This window comes from Mobula birostris, chromosome 16, assembly GCF_030028105.1.
Source record: "Mobula birostris isolate sMobBir1 chromosome 16, sMobBir1.hap1, whole genome shotgun sequence".
In the NCBI taxonomy this organism is placed as follows: domain Eukaryota; kingdom Metazoa; phylum Chordata; class Chondrichthyes; order Myliobatiformes; family Myliobatidae; genus Mobula; species Mobula birostris.
In genome coordinates this window covers 24,149,223-24,166,281 of record NC_092385.1, presented here as the reverse complement: position 1 = coordinate 24,166,281, position 17,059 = coordinate 24,149,223, and the positions used below count along the sequence as shown (strand labels likewise).

Sequence of the window (17,059 nt, the reverse complement as noted above, 5' to 3'; positions counted from 1 at the left end):
GTTAAAAACTCCATCCCTTTTTCTCAATTCCTCTGTCTCAGCAGTGTCTGCTCTCAGAATGAGGCTTTTCATTTGAGAACAAAGGAGATCCACCATCAATGCTGCCCTCAACTGCAATTCTTCTATTTCACACACATTTACTCTTTGCTCATCATCCCGCCACCCTACCAGGAATAGGGTTCCTTTTGTCCTCACCTACCACTCCACCAGCCTCTGCATCCAGCACATAATTCTCTCGAACCTCCATCGTCTCTAATGGGATCCCACCACCAAGCACATCTTTCCCTCCCCCGCCACCCCCACTTTCTGCAGGGATCGCTCCTTACACAACTCCCTTGTCCAGTTGTCCCTCCCCATTGATCTCCCTCCTGGCACTTATCCTTACAAGCGGAACAAGTGCTACACCTGCCCCACACCTCCTCCCTCACTATCATCCAGGGCCCCAAACAGTTCTTCCAGGTGAGTCTGTTGGGTCATATACTATGTCCGGTGCTCCCGGTGCAGCCTCCTGTATATTGGTGAGACCTGAAGTAGATTTGGAGACAGTTTCACTGAGCACCTACACTCCATTCCTCCAGAAGAAGTGGGTTCTCCCAGTGACCATCCATTTTAATTCCACTTCCCATTCCGATATGCCAATCCATGGCCTCCTCTACTGTCACAAGGAGGGCACACTCAGGTTGGAGGAACACCACCTTGTATTCTATCTGGGTAGCCTCCAAACTGATGGCATGCAGATTTCACAAAACTCTGGTAAGGTCCCCCCTCCCCTTCACTATTCCCATCTCCCTTTCCTTCTCCTTGCCTGCTCATTGCCTCCCTCTGGTGCTCCTACCCCCTTTTTTCTTTCTTCCACAGCCTTCTATTCTTTCCTTTCAGACTCCCCCTTTTCCATCCCTTTCACCAATCAACTTCCCAGCTCTTTACTTCATCCCTGCCCGTCCCGATTTTACTTATCGCCTTGTGTTTCTCTCTCCATCCTTCCCCCACATTTTATATCTACTCATCTTTTTTTCTCCAATCCTGCTGAAGGTCTGGGCTGGAAATGTTGACTGTACTCTTTTCCATTGACGCTGTCTGGCCCACCGAGTTCCTCCAGCATTTTGTGAGTGTTGCTTGGATTTCCAGAATCTGCAGATTTTCTCTTGTTTGTAGTTTGAGCTGTTGATCAGATCTCTGAATGGTCCATGAACACTGAGCTCGATTTCCCTTTTTTGCACTACATTTTTAACTTTGTAATTTAAAGCAACTTTATGCATTTACACTGTACTGCTGCCACAAATGATAACAAATCTGATTCTGATATTGTCCAAGGTGCCATGTAAATCTGTAGACTTGTACAATTTTTGGGCACTTTGTTAACCACTAAAATGTAATTAAAGAGGAAGTCAGGGAAGGGTCACGTGAAAGTTTGGGGCTACAGTACAGGCAATGAAATTTCCAAGTTGTGCAAGATCATTTTAGTCTTGTGTTTAATATCTTAACCCCCTCCCCCACAAGATCTTCTAACCGTAGACTTGCCTCATTGTCATAGCAATCAACCTGTCAAGTCCATTCAAAATCTTATTTTATCGAGATCGCTTTTCACTCATTGTAGCTCCAGGGTGGATTCGCTGTATTAGCTTAATCTTTCCCCATTCTGCCTCCGGCAGAAATTAGGCCTCGTCCACTCCTTCGTGTGGACACAAAATATCCTGTTCGGTATTATCGGCCTATCAGGGATTGCATTTTTTTCACCGATTCCTCTTTGTGGAAGCTTGCAACGGTGTGTATATATATTTTTTTTTCTTTTTGTTATGCACTGAAATAGCTGCCGTTTTTCCCCCTCCGTTACAATAGCGACCACCTTTTAACACCCGCTTTATCGGGTGTGAACGTCAACTGCGGCAAGGCAATACGTACAAAGTAGCAAGCACATCAAAGCAACCGTGGCTGTTCAATAATGAGCAACCTGCGCCCTGGCGTCTTTTATATGAATGGCGAGGGGTGCGCGCTGATTGGTCGCTGCGCTGCACGACCCCGCCTCCCCCGCGCGCTGATTGACCGCTGCGCCGCTCGGCCCCGCCTCCCGCGCGCGGGCGCCGCTCGAGTGGAGGAGGAGAGACATCGGGAGCATGGCGCAGGGACTTTGAGGAACTGGGCCGCGCTCCTCACAGACTCCCAGCTACGTCCTTACGCTCGTTTTGTTTTTTTTAAAAAAGAGAATGGCTTTTCACAGCGAAACCGAGGAGAAACGAGTCCCGTTTCTGAAAGAAGGCGTTCGGGAGAGGCGCCCGAGCAATGAGAACGCGGCTGGAGCTGCGGCTGCCGGCAGGGCGAAGTCATCATTTCCCTTCCGAAACGCGTCGAAATCCAAACAACAAAATGGCGAACAAGTCAACGGGCCGCTCGCAGGAAGCGCCCTCGGGCTGCTCCGAGCGGACACGGGTGCGGCTCCTAACCAAGTCGCTGCAGAAAGCGAGGAACGCGGAGCCAGTACCTTTCAGAAAACCACCGAAGATCTTGCTCGGAAGAGTTTTCAGATTCCTAAGAAGAACAAAGAAAAGAAAGGTGCTTTATCACATAGCGCTATTTCTTGCTGCTAGTCATGAATTCCAGTTCTCTTGCCTCTTACTGGAGAGAGGTTGGGAACTGCCTTTTTAATAGGGATCGTTAGCAAATCAGAAAATTTAAAAAACCCTCAAATCTTTGTATTAAACACCTCAAATTGATGCAGGTAAGTGGACCACAAGGAAAGCATGTGGTCTGTGGTCAGAAATGTGGAATTTCAGTACTTAATATGGTGCCTGACCGGACCTCCTTTATATCTCCAGTCCTGTGGGCACTGTGCTTGCAATCTTGCAAGGTCTTGTGGAGAGACTCCTATTTACTCACCCTTTGGCTTTCTTCTTCATCCACATTGATGCAATGGAAAATGCTAACCCAGTTTCATTCGGTTTTGTTTTGGAGGACATCGGTTTCTTGTTAATCCGATCATAGGAGTTGGGATAGACCATCCCAGCCTTATGTAGGGTTTTGGCCTTGGTGAAAGGCCATTGAAGCATGTGGTTAATAGTTTGAATATTACCAAATGACTAATCGTCAAATTAGATCGTTTTGCATTCCTCAAATACCATCAGAATGACCTGCGTTTGGATGCAACGCTTTTGGTGTTATTCAGTAAGTTGTGGCACAGAAAGAGCAAGGTACTACTCTCTAACTTGCTTTTTGAGCTCTATTGTTCTGTAGCATGTGGTGTATAACCTTGAGCTTGGAATTATAATAAAATTTCATGTACTGTTGACACAAGCCGTACTAGTCTTGAAATACAGCTAAGGAGGTCATTCAACCAAATAAGTCTGTATCAGCTGCTTGAAGGGGCCATTCATTTAACTCTGATCCCATTATTCAAATTTTCTACTTGAGAATTATTTTGTTCTCCTTTGTAAGCTGATACAATCTAATTCCTTTCACCTTAATGGACGCAACATTCTAAATCTTCACTTGGAAGTTAGTTTTTAATGCACCCTCTGGTTCCTTTGCTATACCATTGGTCACTGGTTGTAGACTATGACATGTACTGTCAAATTATGGTTTGAGATATTAGCATAGATAAGGTTCATTCCTTAGAAGTAAATAACAAAGTTCTGATGAAGGGGCTTGGTTTCTCCCCCCTCCATAGATGCTTCCTGACCTGATGAGTTCCACCAGTATTTGTGTGTGTTGGAAAAGTTCAGCTGAAATTTTGACAATTTGTTTCGTGTTGTTACTTTATATGGAGAACAGTCAGCTCTCTTGGTTTCTTAGTTTTTTGCCATGATAAAATGTATTGAAGGTTTAGCATTTTTATTTTGCACCGTATCGATTACTGCAATTTCCATCACTGTGGAAAGATATCTTGGACTCTTGAATAGGTTGGATTTGAACTAAGAAGTTACCATATTTCCTATTTTCCCAATTACCTGATTAAACTCCTCGGGAGCCATGGATATTTGAAATCCTGGAAAGTCTGGAAATATTCAGTAACCTTTAATGGGAAAGTCTGCAAATATTCAGAATATGCACAGAGGAAAGGAACAGAGGTCATTATTCCAGAGGCCACTGACTTGACTTTATTGCTGGTCAACTACGCATTAGTAAGCTCATGTTCTAATAAAGATAAATTTGTACTAGTATAGGTCCCTTCTTAAACTCGGTGTACAAAAGCCTTTCAACAAATTGCATCATTTTTGAGGCAAACTTGGCAGGCGTAAATACATTATTGATGGCCTGAAGGCTGAATAAGCTTGCAGTTTATTTGTATTCCTTTCTTGGGGAAAAGTAATTCCTGATACTGAAGCGATACAAATCATGAAATTGTGAATTACCATGTTCTACATTTCACCATCGGCCTTGCAAAAAAAACGAGCTTGCTGTCAGTCTCCCAGCATAGATCAAAAAATGATCGATGCATCGATCCTATTGCAAATGTATTAGCTGGCATTCCACTTTTTAAGAACCCAGTTGTAAATGGATTTTGACTCTACCCTGTAAGCTCAAAATGTGCAATTAAAACTTATTATTTCCAGAAGAATTATTCCATTGTTTCTGCTGCATCAGAGTTTTTACTTTATTCCATCTAAATGTTACGTCTTTTTTGTCTTTCTACTTCTGTCAAATTGCTTTATTAGTAAGTAATTGAGCTTGATGAGGAGGAGGACACAAATGTTCCTTTTGAAGGGGCCATGCTATTAGCAATTTGGATCTACAGCAGTTTGTGTAACAAATGTGATGTTAAGTGGATGGGGAGGGGTCACTTAGAATCTATTTCATGATTTTGTAAGGCATGCCATCCCAGGTTCTAGCTTATTGAGATGAATGACCATTTAAATTATTTGTGATGCTTTTGTTACCAAGTCAGTAGATACAGTTCTTGCTTGAATCACCAATTATGCTAAATGGGACCTGTCATAGTGATCGCCAGAAGAAGTATGAACGTGTAAAATTGTTCTTTTTAAAGATTAGCCTTTTTGTCATGTGTACATTGGAATATACAGTGTAATGCATTATTCTGCATCAACCAACACAATCCGAGGATTGTGCAAGGGGCAGCCAGCAAGTGTCACCACATTTCCGGCACCAGTGTACCACAGTTACAGAATGGCATCTATGACGTTGTGGCCATCACTGAATCGTGGCTGCAAGAAGATCGTGGCTGGGAGTTTAATGCCCAAGGATGCACATTGTATTGAAAGGACAGGCGGATAGGCCGAAGGGGTGGGATAGCAAAAAACAAATCAAATCATTAGAAAGAGGTGACATAGGATCAGAAAGTGTAGAATCATTGTAGATAGAGCTAAGAAACTGCAAGTGTATAATGACCCTGATGGGTGTTATATATAGACCTCCGAACAGTAGCAAAGACGTAGTCTACACATTACAATGGGAGATAGAAAATGCGTATCAAAAGAGTAATGTCATGGAAAATTTCAGTATGCAGGGACTCTGGGAAAATCAGGTTTGTGCTGGGTCTAAAGAGGAGGAATGCTTATGAGATGGCTTTTTAGAGCAGCTTGTGCTTGAGTGCACGAGGGGAAAGGCAATCTGGATTGGGTGTCATGCAATGAACCGGAATTGATTAGAGAGCTTAAGGTAAAAGAACCTCTGGGGTGTAATGATCATAATATTGCATTCACCCTGCAATTTAAGGAGAAGCTAAAGTTGGATGTATTTGTATTACAGTGGAATAAAGGGAATTACAGAGGCATAAGTGAAGAGCAGGTCAAAATTGATTGGAATGGAACATTAACAGCAATGGCTAGAGTTTCTGGGAGCAATTTGGAAGGCGCAGGATAGATACATAGTAAAGAGTAGTATTCAAAAGGCAGGATGACAACTAGCTGACGAGAGAAGTCATAGCCAACGTAAAAACCAATGAGAGGGCATATAATAGAACAAAAATTAGTGGGACTTTTGAAGATTTGGTATCTTTTTAAAATAAACAATAGAAGGAAATTTAAATGAGTCATTAAGAAGTAAAAGATGGACTATGAAGGTAAGATAGCTAATATTAAAGAGGATACTAAAAGTTTCTTCAGATACATGAAATGTAAAACAGGTGAGAGAAGATATCGGGCTGCTGGAAAATGACGATGGAGAGGTAGTAATGGGGCCTAGGGAAATGGTGGATGAGCTGAATGAACATTTTGCATCAGACTTCATTGTAGAAGACACTATCAGTATGCCAGAAGTTCAAGAGTGTCAGGGGACAGAAGTGAGTAAAGCTGCCGTTACCAGGGAGGTGGTGCTTGGGAAACTGAAAGGTTTGAAGGTAGATGGGTCACCTGGACCAGGTAGTGTACACACCAGCATTTTGAAAGAGGTGGCTGAAGAGACTGGAGGCATTAGTAATGATCTTTCAAGAATCAATGGATTCTGGAGGACTGGAAAATTGTGTATGTCACCCCACACTTCAAGAAGGGAGAGAGGCAGAAGAAAAGAACTTGTAGGCCAGTTAGTCTGACCTCTGGTTGGGAAGATGTTGGAGTCGATTATTAAGGATGAGATCTCAGAGTACTTGGAGGCACATGATAAAATAGGCCATAGTCAGCATGGTTTCCTCAGGGGTAAATTTTACCTGACAGATCTGCTGGAATTGTTTGAAGAAGTAACAAGCAGGATAGACAAAAGAGAATTGGTGAATGTTGTATACTTGGATTTTCAGAAGGCCTTGACAAGGTGCCGCATATAACGTTTAACAAGTTAAGAGCCCATGGTATTACAGGAAAGATAGCACAGATAGAGCAGTGGCTGATTGGCAGGAGACAGAGTGGGAGTAAAGGAAGCCTTTTGTGGTTTGCTGGCAGTGACTAGTGGTGTTCCACAGGAGTCTGTGTTGGGACTGTTTTTACATTAATATGTTAATAATTTGGCTGATGGAATAGATGGCTTTGTGGCCTAGTATGCGGATTATACAAAGATAGGTGGAGGGGCAGGTAGTGTGAGGAAGCAGAGAGGTGACAGAAAGGCTGAGACAGATTGGTAGAATGGGCAGAGAAGTAGCAAATGAAATACAGTGTTGGGAAGTGTATGGTCACACACTTTGGTAGAACGACTTGGATGAGAAGAAAGGGCAAAGAAATGACAGATGGATACAGTGTCAGGAAGTGTACGGTCAAGCACTTTGGTTGAAGAAATGAAAGTGTTGACTATTTTCTAGATGGAGAGAAAATACAAAAATCTGAGGTGCAAAGGGATTTGGGAGTCCTTGTGCAGTATTCCCCAAGGGTTAATTTGCAGTTTGAGTCAGCGGTGAGGAAGACAAACATAATGTTAGTATTCTTTTCAAGAGGACTAGAATATAAAAGCAAGGATGTAATGTTGAGACTTTTAGAAGGCACTCACTTGGAGTATTTGTGAGCAGTTTTGGGCCATTATCTAAGAAAGGATGTGTTGGCAGAGAGGACTCAAAGGAGGTTCATGAAAATGTTTTCAGGAATGAGGAGCTTTTGATGGCTTTGGGCCTGTGCTCATTGGAATTCAGAAGGGGGGAGGATGTCATTGAAACCTTTTGAACGTTGAAAGGTCTCTAAGAGTGGATGTGGGAAGAATGTTTCCTCTGGTTGGAAAGCCCAAGACCAAAGTACACAGCCTCATAATAGAAGGATGACCATTTGGAATGGAAATGGGGAATTTCTTTAGCCTGAGAGTGGTAAATCTGTAGAATTCATTGCCACAGGCTGCTGTGAAGACCAAGTCTTTGAGTATATTTAAGGCAGAGGTTGATAGTTTCTTGATTAGTTAAGGCATGAAGGAATTTTGGGAGAAAGCAGGAGATTGGGCCTGATAGGGAAATGAGTCAACCAGGATGGACGGAATGGCCAAATTCTGCTCCTATATCTTATGGCACCATGCTCACAACTCGTCTTAAACCATACATCTTGGGAATGTAGGAGGAAAACAGGAGGAATGTAGTTGACAATTACCAGCTTGCTTTATAAGGCCACTGGTTTAATTTATATTGGCTTTGTACATTAATCCTGAGAGACCACAGGTGTGCCTTCAATATTGAGACTAGTCTGAAAAGCAACAGAATTGTCTTAAATGTGGACTTTGTCCATGGATAGTCCCAAATGTAAATAACATAGAGACCAAAAGCATTTTTTTTCTAGGTCACTTGCACACCAAATTCTAGTTTCATGGTTGTAAAATTAAAGGGAAAAGTATCTCTAACCATGACACACAAACCTGAAAATTTTCAGCAGGAATTAGTGAATCGATTTTGAATACTAAAATGAAGATCTAGACTTCAGTTTTTTCCTTGAAGTTAACAGATAGAATTACTGGTGTCAGATGGTATGTTCATGTAACGGTCAGAGGAATATCCATTTTTTTTTCATTTAAAGAAAATCTGAGCAGACAAAGTGGAAGTAACATTTCACTTTGGAAGTAGAAATGGTGAAATTAACATTTTGCTTCCGTAGGAATTGATTGAGTTCACTGATCTTTTTGCTTGTCATTTAAAATCTATTATTCACCTATTAAATTTGATATATTTTGACAGCGTGAGGTTATGATTCAGAGATGTTCAGAAAAGATGGGCTCATGACATGTGAATTCTTGTGGAGTAGATCATTATTTAATAATGCTTTGTCTGTAAATGAGACATTATGTGAACTAGGCACCCAGAATGTAATTTTAGCCAAACTAACATTAGGCCACTAATATAATTTCTTTCCCGCCCACCCATACTTGCCTTTGCTAGATTTATGAGCTGATCAACTTTGCTAACAGGAATGCAAAGCATTCCATGTGGGAACAGAGGAATTGAGTACTGATTTTCCTCACCTGGACTCGGTGGCAGAGACTTAATAAGTTTTTTGAAGTTTTCTCAGCTTTAAACAAAGAGAACATAACAATACATGACATGACTGAGTATTAGTCCATGACAGAATGTAGAAATAAATGTAGAATGTGATAAATTCACAGTCCAGGCATCATATGTGGGGGTGGAAAAATGGCTATTCGCCATGCTTTCTCTTGCATATGTAACTGAACACATACTCCCGTAGCTCCATTAATGGCACAAGCTTCAATTCTGTTCATGTCTGTTGCACACTACTTTGCTACATAACTAGGAAATTCACCACTGTTTGCAATACCATTAGCAGATCAGTGCTATTGTTAAATTATACGTATTTTTCTCTTGCCACTAAAATGGTATTTGTTATTTTCAGTTTCTAAAAGCTTTTGTACCTCTATTCTGGCTTGAAACATCTAGCAAGCAATTTATTTGCTTCACACTATGTATTGCATAAGACAGGAGCAGAATTAGACCATGTGGCCCATCGAGTCTGCTCCACTATTCCATCATAGCTGATTTATTATCCCTTTCAGCTCTGTTCTCCTACCTTTTACCTGTAACCTTTGACACCTTGACTAACCAAGAACCTATCAACCTCTGTTTAAATATACTCAGTGACTTGGCCTCTACAGCTGTCCGTGGCAGTGAATGCAACGGATTCACCACCGTCTGGCTCAGGAAGTTCTTTCTTGTCTCTGGTCTAAATGACGTCCCTCTGAGGTTATATCCTCTGGTCCTACACTCGCCCTCCATAGGAAACATCCTCTCCACTCTATCTAGACATCTCAATATTTGATAGGTTTCAATGAGATCCCACTTCGTTCTTCTAAGCTCCAGTAAATTGATAGATAGACATACTTTATTGATCCCGAGGGAAATTGGATTTCGTTAGAGTTGCATCAACCAAGAATAGAGTATAAATATAGCAATATAAACCATAATAATAATATGTACATTATGCCAGATGGAAGTAAGTCCAGGACCAGCCTATTGGCTCAGGGTGTCTGACCCTCCAAGGGAGGAGTTGTAAAGTTTGATGGCCACAGGCAGGAATGACTTCCTATGACACTCAGTGTTGCATCTCGGTGGAATGAGTCTGGCTGAATGTACTCCTGTGCCCAACCAGTACATTATGTAGTGGATAGGAGACATTGGCCAAGATGGCATGCAACTTGGATAGCATCCTGTTTTCAGACACCGTCGTGAGAGAGGGTTCCATCCCCACAACACCACTGGCCTTATGAATGAGTTTGTTGATTCTGTTGGTGTCTGGTACCCTCAGCCTGCTGCCCCAGCACACAACAGTAAACATGATAGCACTGGCCACCACAGACTCGTAGAACATCCTCAGCATTGTCGGACAGATGTTAAAGGACCTCAGTCTCCTCAGGAAATAGAGACGGCTCAGTGCCGTCAAATGCACCTTGAACGTTAACCCTTTCATTCCCGAAACCATTGTCGAGAACCTCCTTTGGACCCTCTTTGATGCCAGCACATTCTTTCTTGGATAACAGCCCAAAGCTGCTCACGATATTCCAACTGTAGTTTGACCAAAGTCTTATGAAAGTCACATCCTTGCTTTTATATTCTAGTCCTCTCAAAATGAATACTAACATTGCATTTGCCTTCCTTACTGAACCTGCAAATTAACTTCTAGGGGATCCTGCACAAGAATTCATAAATCCCTTTGAACCTCTAATTTTTAAAATAAAAATTTCTTCCTGTTTAGAAATTAGTCTATGCCTTTATTCCTTTTACCAAAACGCATGATCATACACTTCCCTACACTCTGTGCCATCTGACACTTCTTTGCCCATTCTCCCACACCGTCCAAGTTCTTTTGCGGAATCTCCGCTTCCTCAACTCTACCTGCCCCCTGCCTATCTTTGTATCATCTGCAAACCTGGCCATAATGCCAGCAATTCTGTTATCCAGATCTTTGACATATAACTTGAAAAGAAGTGGCCCCGATACCAACCCCTGCGGAGCAACACTAGTCACTGGCAGCCAAACAGAATATGACCCCCTTTATTCTGAACCTTTGCCTCCTGCCAGTCAGTCAATCTTGTATCCATGTTAGTACCTTTCCTGTAATACCATAGTCTCTTATCTTGTTAAGCAGCCTCATGTGTAGCTCCTTGTCAAGGGACTCCTGAAAATCAAAGTAGACTACATTAACTAAATGAGTGTTACCAGAGCAAAAAGCATACATAGCTACTTTCCTCAAAAATGTTATGTGGTAACTTGTAAATCATTTTCTTTTGTGTATTCCATGGTTGTGAATCATTTATTCTGTAGTGGCACTTAAGTCTGAGAAATGTTATGCAGTTGTATACAAAAAGTGCGCAGAATTTAAAGTAGTGGTTTCAGAGCAAAAAAAAACATACATTTACAGTGTCCTCAAAAACAGAAAGTGGCAACTTGTTTTTAAGTATTCTGTTTTATGTATATTATGCTGTAGAGTGTTTTGGAATCAGTTATTTGAATGTGCAACTTGAGTGTTAGAAGTTAATGCAGTTATACAGTACTGTGCAAAAGTCTTGGGCACATTAATAGCTAGGGTGTCTTAAGACTTTTGCACAGCACTGTACTAAATTTATGTATTGTACTGTAATGCTGCCGCCAAATAAAAAAACAAATTTCATGCTGTGCGTGGTGATAAAGCTGGTTCTGATATGGGTTTCTGTTGTGGACTGAGGAAAATCATAGTTGGGAAAAGGGGGAGGGAGCAGGAAGCACCAGAGACATTCTGTAATGATCAGTAAACCAATTGTTTGGAATCAAAAGATCTTGCCTGGTGTCTTCACCCATGCCACCCACTGCCCCGGCACTCCTTTGCCACCTGTCCCATACCTCTGCTTTGGCACTCCATCTTTGCTGTTCCCAACATTTTTCTTTAAAAAAGGGTCCTTCCCTCTTTTATTCCCAACTGGCCTCTTAACTCTTCTCCCTTGTTTATCATCTCCCCCTGGTGCCCCTCCCTCTTTCTCCCATGGTCCACTCTCCTCTCCTGTCAAACATCTTCAGTCCTTTGTTTCCCTCCCATCTGGCTTTATCTATCATATAGCTTGTCTTCTCCTCCCCCCCCCCCCCCCCCAAACACCACACCGTTTTATTCTGGCATCTTTCCCTTTCTTTCTGGTCCTGAAGGAGGGTTTCTACCCAAAACATTGGCTGTTTACGCATTTGCATAGATACTGTCTGAGCTGAATTCCCCTAGCATTTTGTGTGTGCTGTTAAGTGGGAGCTAGTTTAAACGATTCTATTGTATGTATCTCATGCTGCAGTACTAATACCATGCATTTATTGGTAGTGGTATGCTTGAACCCTGATAGCATCACTCAAAATGATTCATTTTACCAAGGCTTTTGGCAAAAGGTTCAATGTTTTGCTACAGTCACCTGAACTTGGTTGTTTAAATAAAATTAGAATCGTGCAAGTCACAGGTAAATGGGAAAAGTAAAAACAGTGAACAAGTACCACAAGCTTACACTTTGAGATGAAATTTCAGGCAGTAAGCATATTGAACCTTTATTCTTGTTGATTAAATTTAAAAAGATCAAATTACACCTGTAAAGGTACTGTTGTATTAATTAAATAAATTTACTTTCAGAACGCTGTCATCTAGTACCAGTGGGCTCCAGAGAATTTAAACAAGACATTTTGAAAGTTCTCAATTCTTCTTGCCTGGAGTCATCATCAAGTGCTAACTTTACCTACATGAAACCTAGATTGGTTCATAATGAAAGACTAGAGAGGGAGGTTGGTGTACTTTATCATTTAGACTTAATTTATCTAAGTATTCTTTCCAGGATGCATACATTTAATTTTTTTTAATATTTCTAGTATGCAGAGAAAAGGAAAGAAATGAGAAATGAGGGCCGAACTGAAAAGGAGTTGGCAGAGTCTTATGCATTCTTGTTGACTGAACCATCAAAAGTGAGTTTGTTATTAGTTGAAAATGTTGAAACAAGCCTGATAAAAGCTGCTTTTATGTTGTGACACATGGTGCGACCAAACACATTTTGAAATTTCTGTTTTCAGGATTACTGGGCTTTAATCAACACATGTAATTGACTGTTGCGTGAGTTGCACAGGAGAGCTGTAACTTAGATTTTCTTTGTTTTAGTTCACTACTTTGACAACTGTATTCAAAACTTGGTCTAGAAATTCATGTCAAACTACTGCTTCCACAAAAGGAAATGTCTACTTTTAAACTTACTGCAGCATCATATTGCTGAAGTGCTTGCTAAATGAATTTGCTTATAAAAATTTGAAAATGCATATCAATTAATACTCATCTCAGCAACTTTGCATTTATAACAAAGACTGGTTTGATTGCTTCTGCTGAAATCTTTACATACAAATCCTCAGATATTTTGGTAGGAGCTGTTGTGCAGGTTTATTTACATTGTGATTCTGATCAAGGACAATGATGCCTGCTTACGTCTCCAGTCAAATTTACTTTCTTCTCTTGGTTGCTACTAACCTCCGTTATACTTTCTAAGAGCAATCTTATTAAAATTATTTTTTAAATGTAAACCCTCTTTTTAAATGAAAAATTCTAGTACTCTGTCCTTGTTCTGAAAGCCTGGAATATGTTTTGCTTTAAATTCATTGCCCCATAATTTGAGACTTTACAAATCAAACTTCTATTTTATCAGATCTATTAACGTATTGCCCTTGTAAACTAGAGTGCTCCTTGTTGCCTTTATTTCATTGTAGTAGATGTTTTTATTCTGCACTCTTTCACAGCTGTTTTTGGTTTCATTTCTACTTTATTATTTTCAACACCTTCTGTAGTACCCTCAAACTCATTGTTCCACTAACATTGAAAAATAGCTATGTCGTGTGTCTCAGAAGTATGAAAAACCTGACTGAACATAGTATCATTCCTCTTGCCTTTCTGCTTACTTGTTGACCCTCCGTGGTGAAAACACCAGTAATTTTCTGTTGATCTCCTTAGCCATCACCTTGAAATAAGTATTCTACCTGTGGGTTTCTTTCCCATTTCGTTCCCTCAAATGTCTGCCCCTTAGTGGTTTTATCCTAAGAATTGGTTGCAAGATTTGCTTTTTTTTAAGTTCCTTATAGTCCATTATTATCTCCAATATGTTTGTATCTTTGCACAGCATCTACTGATTCCTGCAGTTTTCCTTTGTTCAGGCTGCTTATTCAAGCACTATCTATTTGTTATCAGAAGTCCACTAAAGAGTTACTGATTTGTCCATTATTATTTAATCCCCTCCTGTCCCTCCTTTTTCTGCATTGCCTTTTCAGCTACCTTGAGGCATCTTTGACAAACACTGCAGAAATGTAGTGGAACTAACATCTAGTGAAGCAAAATACCATCAGCCCCTCAGACTGACAAAGGTAACTGGGCAAAATAATCCCAACAGTACAATCAGTTTTAAGGTACCGGAATCCCTCAGAACAAATAATGAATCTGCATACAAGCATTGCTATGCTTTTTTGAATTTTGCTTGAAGCACAATATTCATTTTTTCTGTGCTGAACTATTGTGTCAATAAATACCAATTCACAAATAATTAATATGAAGAATAGTAAATTTTGAGTCATCTCTGCACTTTTTCAGATGGTTCGTAGATACTAACAAAATCAAAAGAAATTAAGTGTCTCTTAAAATTTGTGAAATGCTTCTTAAGAAAGCATGGTATTTGTTTTCAGCTATGAAGCAAAAGTTAGATCTGGATTAATTGCAGAATATAATATAGGGCAAATGATGATAAATCACATTGCCCTGCCTAGGTTCACCATTCTCTGGTAGTATGTGTTATAGCTGGTAAAGCCACAAATTTTCATGATTTGGGGAAGTCAGCAGATACAAATATTAGACTGAAGACTTCCAATAAAAGGGTCCCTAAACTGGGATATGTGTTTCTTTTACCTGATTGATTGCATTCTTTTGTGTACTTTTTATTAGTTTGTGTAATTCAATGCAGATGAAGTATGATTTCCTTATTTATTACAGTGTATAAAGTGACTTGTTTTTCATCTTCACTTTAGGCTATAATCAATTGACGCAGGTTGTAGAGAATTGTGTAGCATTGGAGACCACATGTAATACTGCTGGTTTTTAATGTTATGGTGGTGTTTGTATATGCATACCACTGTGACATTAAAGCAGGCAGTATGACCATAGAATCAGGCTGATAAGCTTTATTTCTACAACCTAATGTAGAATCCAAACCTTAAATGTTGATGTGCTAATCTGGTTTTACCAATATCATCACTTTTGTGATGTAGGAAATGTGGCAGGCAGCTAGCTTTCACAAATGGCATTAAGATATCATTTTAATAATCTGTTTGAGGGTAACTTTTTTGTGGGAGGGGTATGGAAATTCCAGAGAACCTGTTGCATTCACCTGAAAGGATATAAAGGGCATTGATTTAAATTGTATCTGTTAGGTTGTTCTTCCAACAATGCAACACTTTTTGTACTGTTCTGAAAATTTTGTTTTCAAGTTTCTGGAGTTCAAGATTGCTGAATCTTAAGATTGAATCAATGGCTTTTAAATAACTCCTGTTGTTTTCCCCTTGCTAGGTTGCCACTATTTGTGAGAAAGGATTGTCTGTGGGAAGTTCCAAAGTAACTGTTCTAGGAAATCCTGCAATGGGTAAGAAATTTCTTTGTTTAAATTAAAATTCATATTTTTAAATGTGTAAAGATGTACAGCAAGTTTGCTTAAATTCTTACTGGAAGGATTTTGAGCATTTGTACTTTTCAGCTTTTACCTAATGCAACCTTTCAAAACAGAGCCTATTGATTATCATTTTATCTCCTTCAGGTATCTATCTTTCAAAATACTGTGATGTACTTCAGCCCAATCCAATGGATAATGGAAGGAAGGCAGAGATAATAATTTTCAAAATCATAAAGGTATTTTGTTTTGTTTTTGAGACTTGTATTTTCAGTCTTTGGATTTGTTTTCACATATATCCTGCGATCTCAGTTTCAACTTAATTCCTGTGTAGCATAATATACCTTTAAAAATATTTTACTGTTGGCCTGCAGTAGATTGAGAGAAGAAAGAATTTCAGTGAATGTGTAGGAGATGATTGTTGTGTAGCAGGATTTTAATTCCTGATGTGTTTGTTGAATCTTTGGTCGTCTAAATATAAGCAGAGAATGCAGAGGTCCCAGTTGGGAAATAAGCATTCATCCTGCTGTAATTATTTCACTGAAAGTATTAATGGGCTGGAAATGGATCCCAATCCAATGGCTCGATTATAAATGGTGTTATTTTGATGTTTTTAACACAAATATTTAATTTTGACTTTATTAATTTTAATTTTTCAGGGAAGGGTAAAAGCCGTCTTGGATAACACCACCAAGAATTTCACCCCTCCCACACCGAAACATGATTGTCATGTTTTTAGAAACCTTGACCGGGTCCTTTCCCTGTTTACTTACAAAGCATTTGATCTTACTCAGGTACCTTTTGAAAACTATTTTTTATTACAATGCATTGCAATTTCTATTTTGCGAAATAGTAAGCATGTTTGTTCATTTGTATTTTCTGAAAAATGAGAATTAATTTTACTTATTCATGCCTTGTACAAATTTTTTTTCTTCATTATCATTTTATAATGTTTCAGTTTTATCTTTATGAATTTGGAAATGAAGGCATAAGGCAATACCCAAGACATGTTTGCCCCTATGCTGTCGTATCTTTCATTTACAAGGAAAATAAAGTCCCCAGCATCGCCAAGCCAGTCACACTGAGGTAAGGAAAATGTGTGTTCTGATTATAGGTCATTGATCTGAAAAGTTATCTACTTTCTTCCCTCCTAGAAAACTGCCTGAATTACGAAATACTTCCAGAGCATTTTGTTTTAAGGAACAATTGCTCTTAGCAGACTGGGAAAAAATTGTTTTGGATAACATGAGCTCATTGAGAACTAATGTGGATTTGAACCTTTAGAACATAGAACAGTACAGCACAGTATGGGCCCTTCGGCCCACAATGTTGTGCGGACCCTCAAATCCTGCCTCCCATATAAGCCCCAACCTTAACTTCCTCCATATACCTGTCTAGTAGTCTCTTAAACTTCACTAGTGTATCTGCCTCCACCACTGACTCAGGCAGTGCATTCCATGCACCAACCACTCTCTTGAGTAAAAAAATCTTCCTCTAATATCCCCCTTGAACTTCCCACCCCTTACCTTAAGGCCATGTCCTCTTGTATTGAGCAGTGGTGCCCTGGGGAAGAGGC

At 40.0% G+C, this 17,059-nt stretch overlaps 1 protein-coding gene across 2 annotated transcripts in view; it reads left to right on the top strand.

Moving 5' to 3' along the window:
* Positions 1–2,104: 2,104 nt before the first annotated feature.
* tasora (transcription activation suppressor a) overlaps positions 2,105–17,059 on the top strand; it is a 57,748-nt gene continuing 42,793 nt past the window's right edge. For both annotated transcript variants that reach the window (XM_072280414.1, XM_072280415.1), the window contains exons 1-7: positions 2,105–2,550; positions 12,435–12,583; positions 12,668–12,760; positions 15,387–15,459; positions 15,631–15,722; positions 16,143–16,277; positions 16,442–16,569. In XM_072280414.1, coding sequence (XP_072136515.1) covers positions 2,205–2,550; positions 12,435–12,583; positions 12,668–12,760; positions 15,387–15,459; positions 15,631–15,722; positions 16,143–16,277; positions 16,442–16,569 — 1,016 coding nt within the window. In that variant the 5' untranslated portion in view covers positions 2,105–2,204. The remainder of the gene's footprint in view (positions 2,551–12,434; positions 12,584–12,667; positions 12,761–15,386; positions 15,460–15,630; positions 15,723–16,142; positions 16,278–16,441; positions 16,570–17,059) is intronic.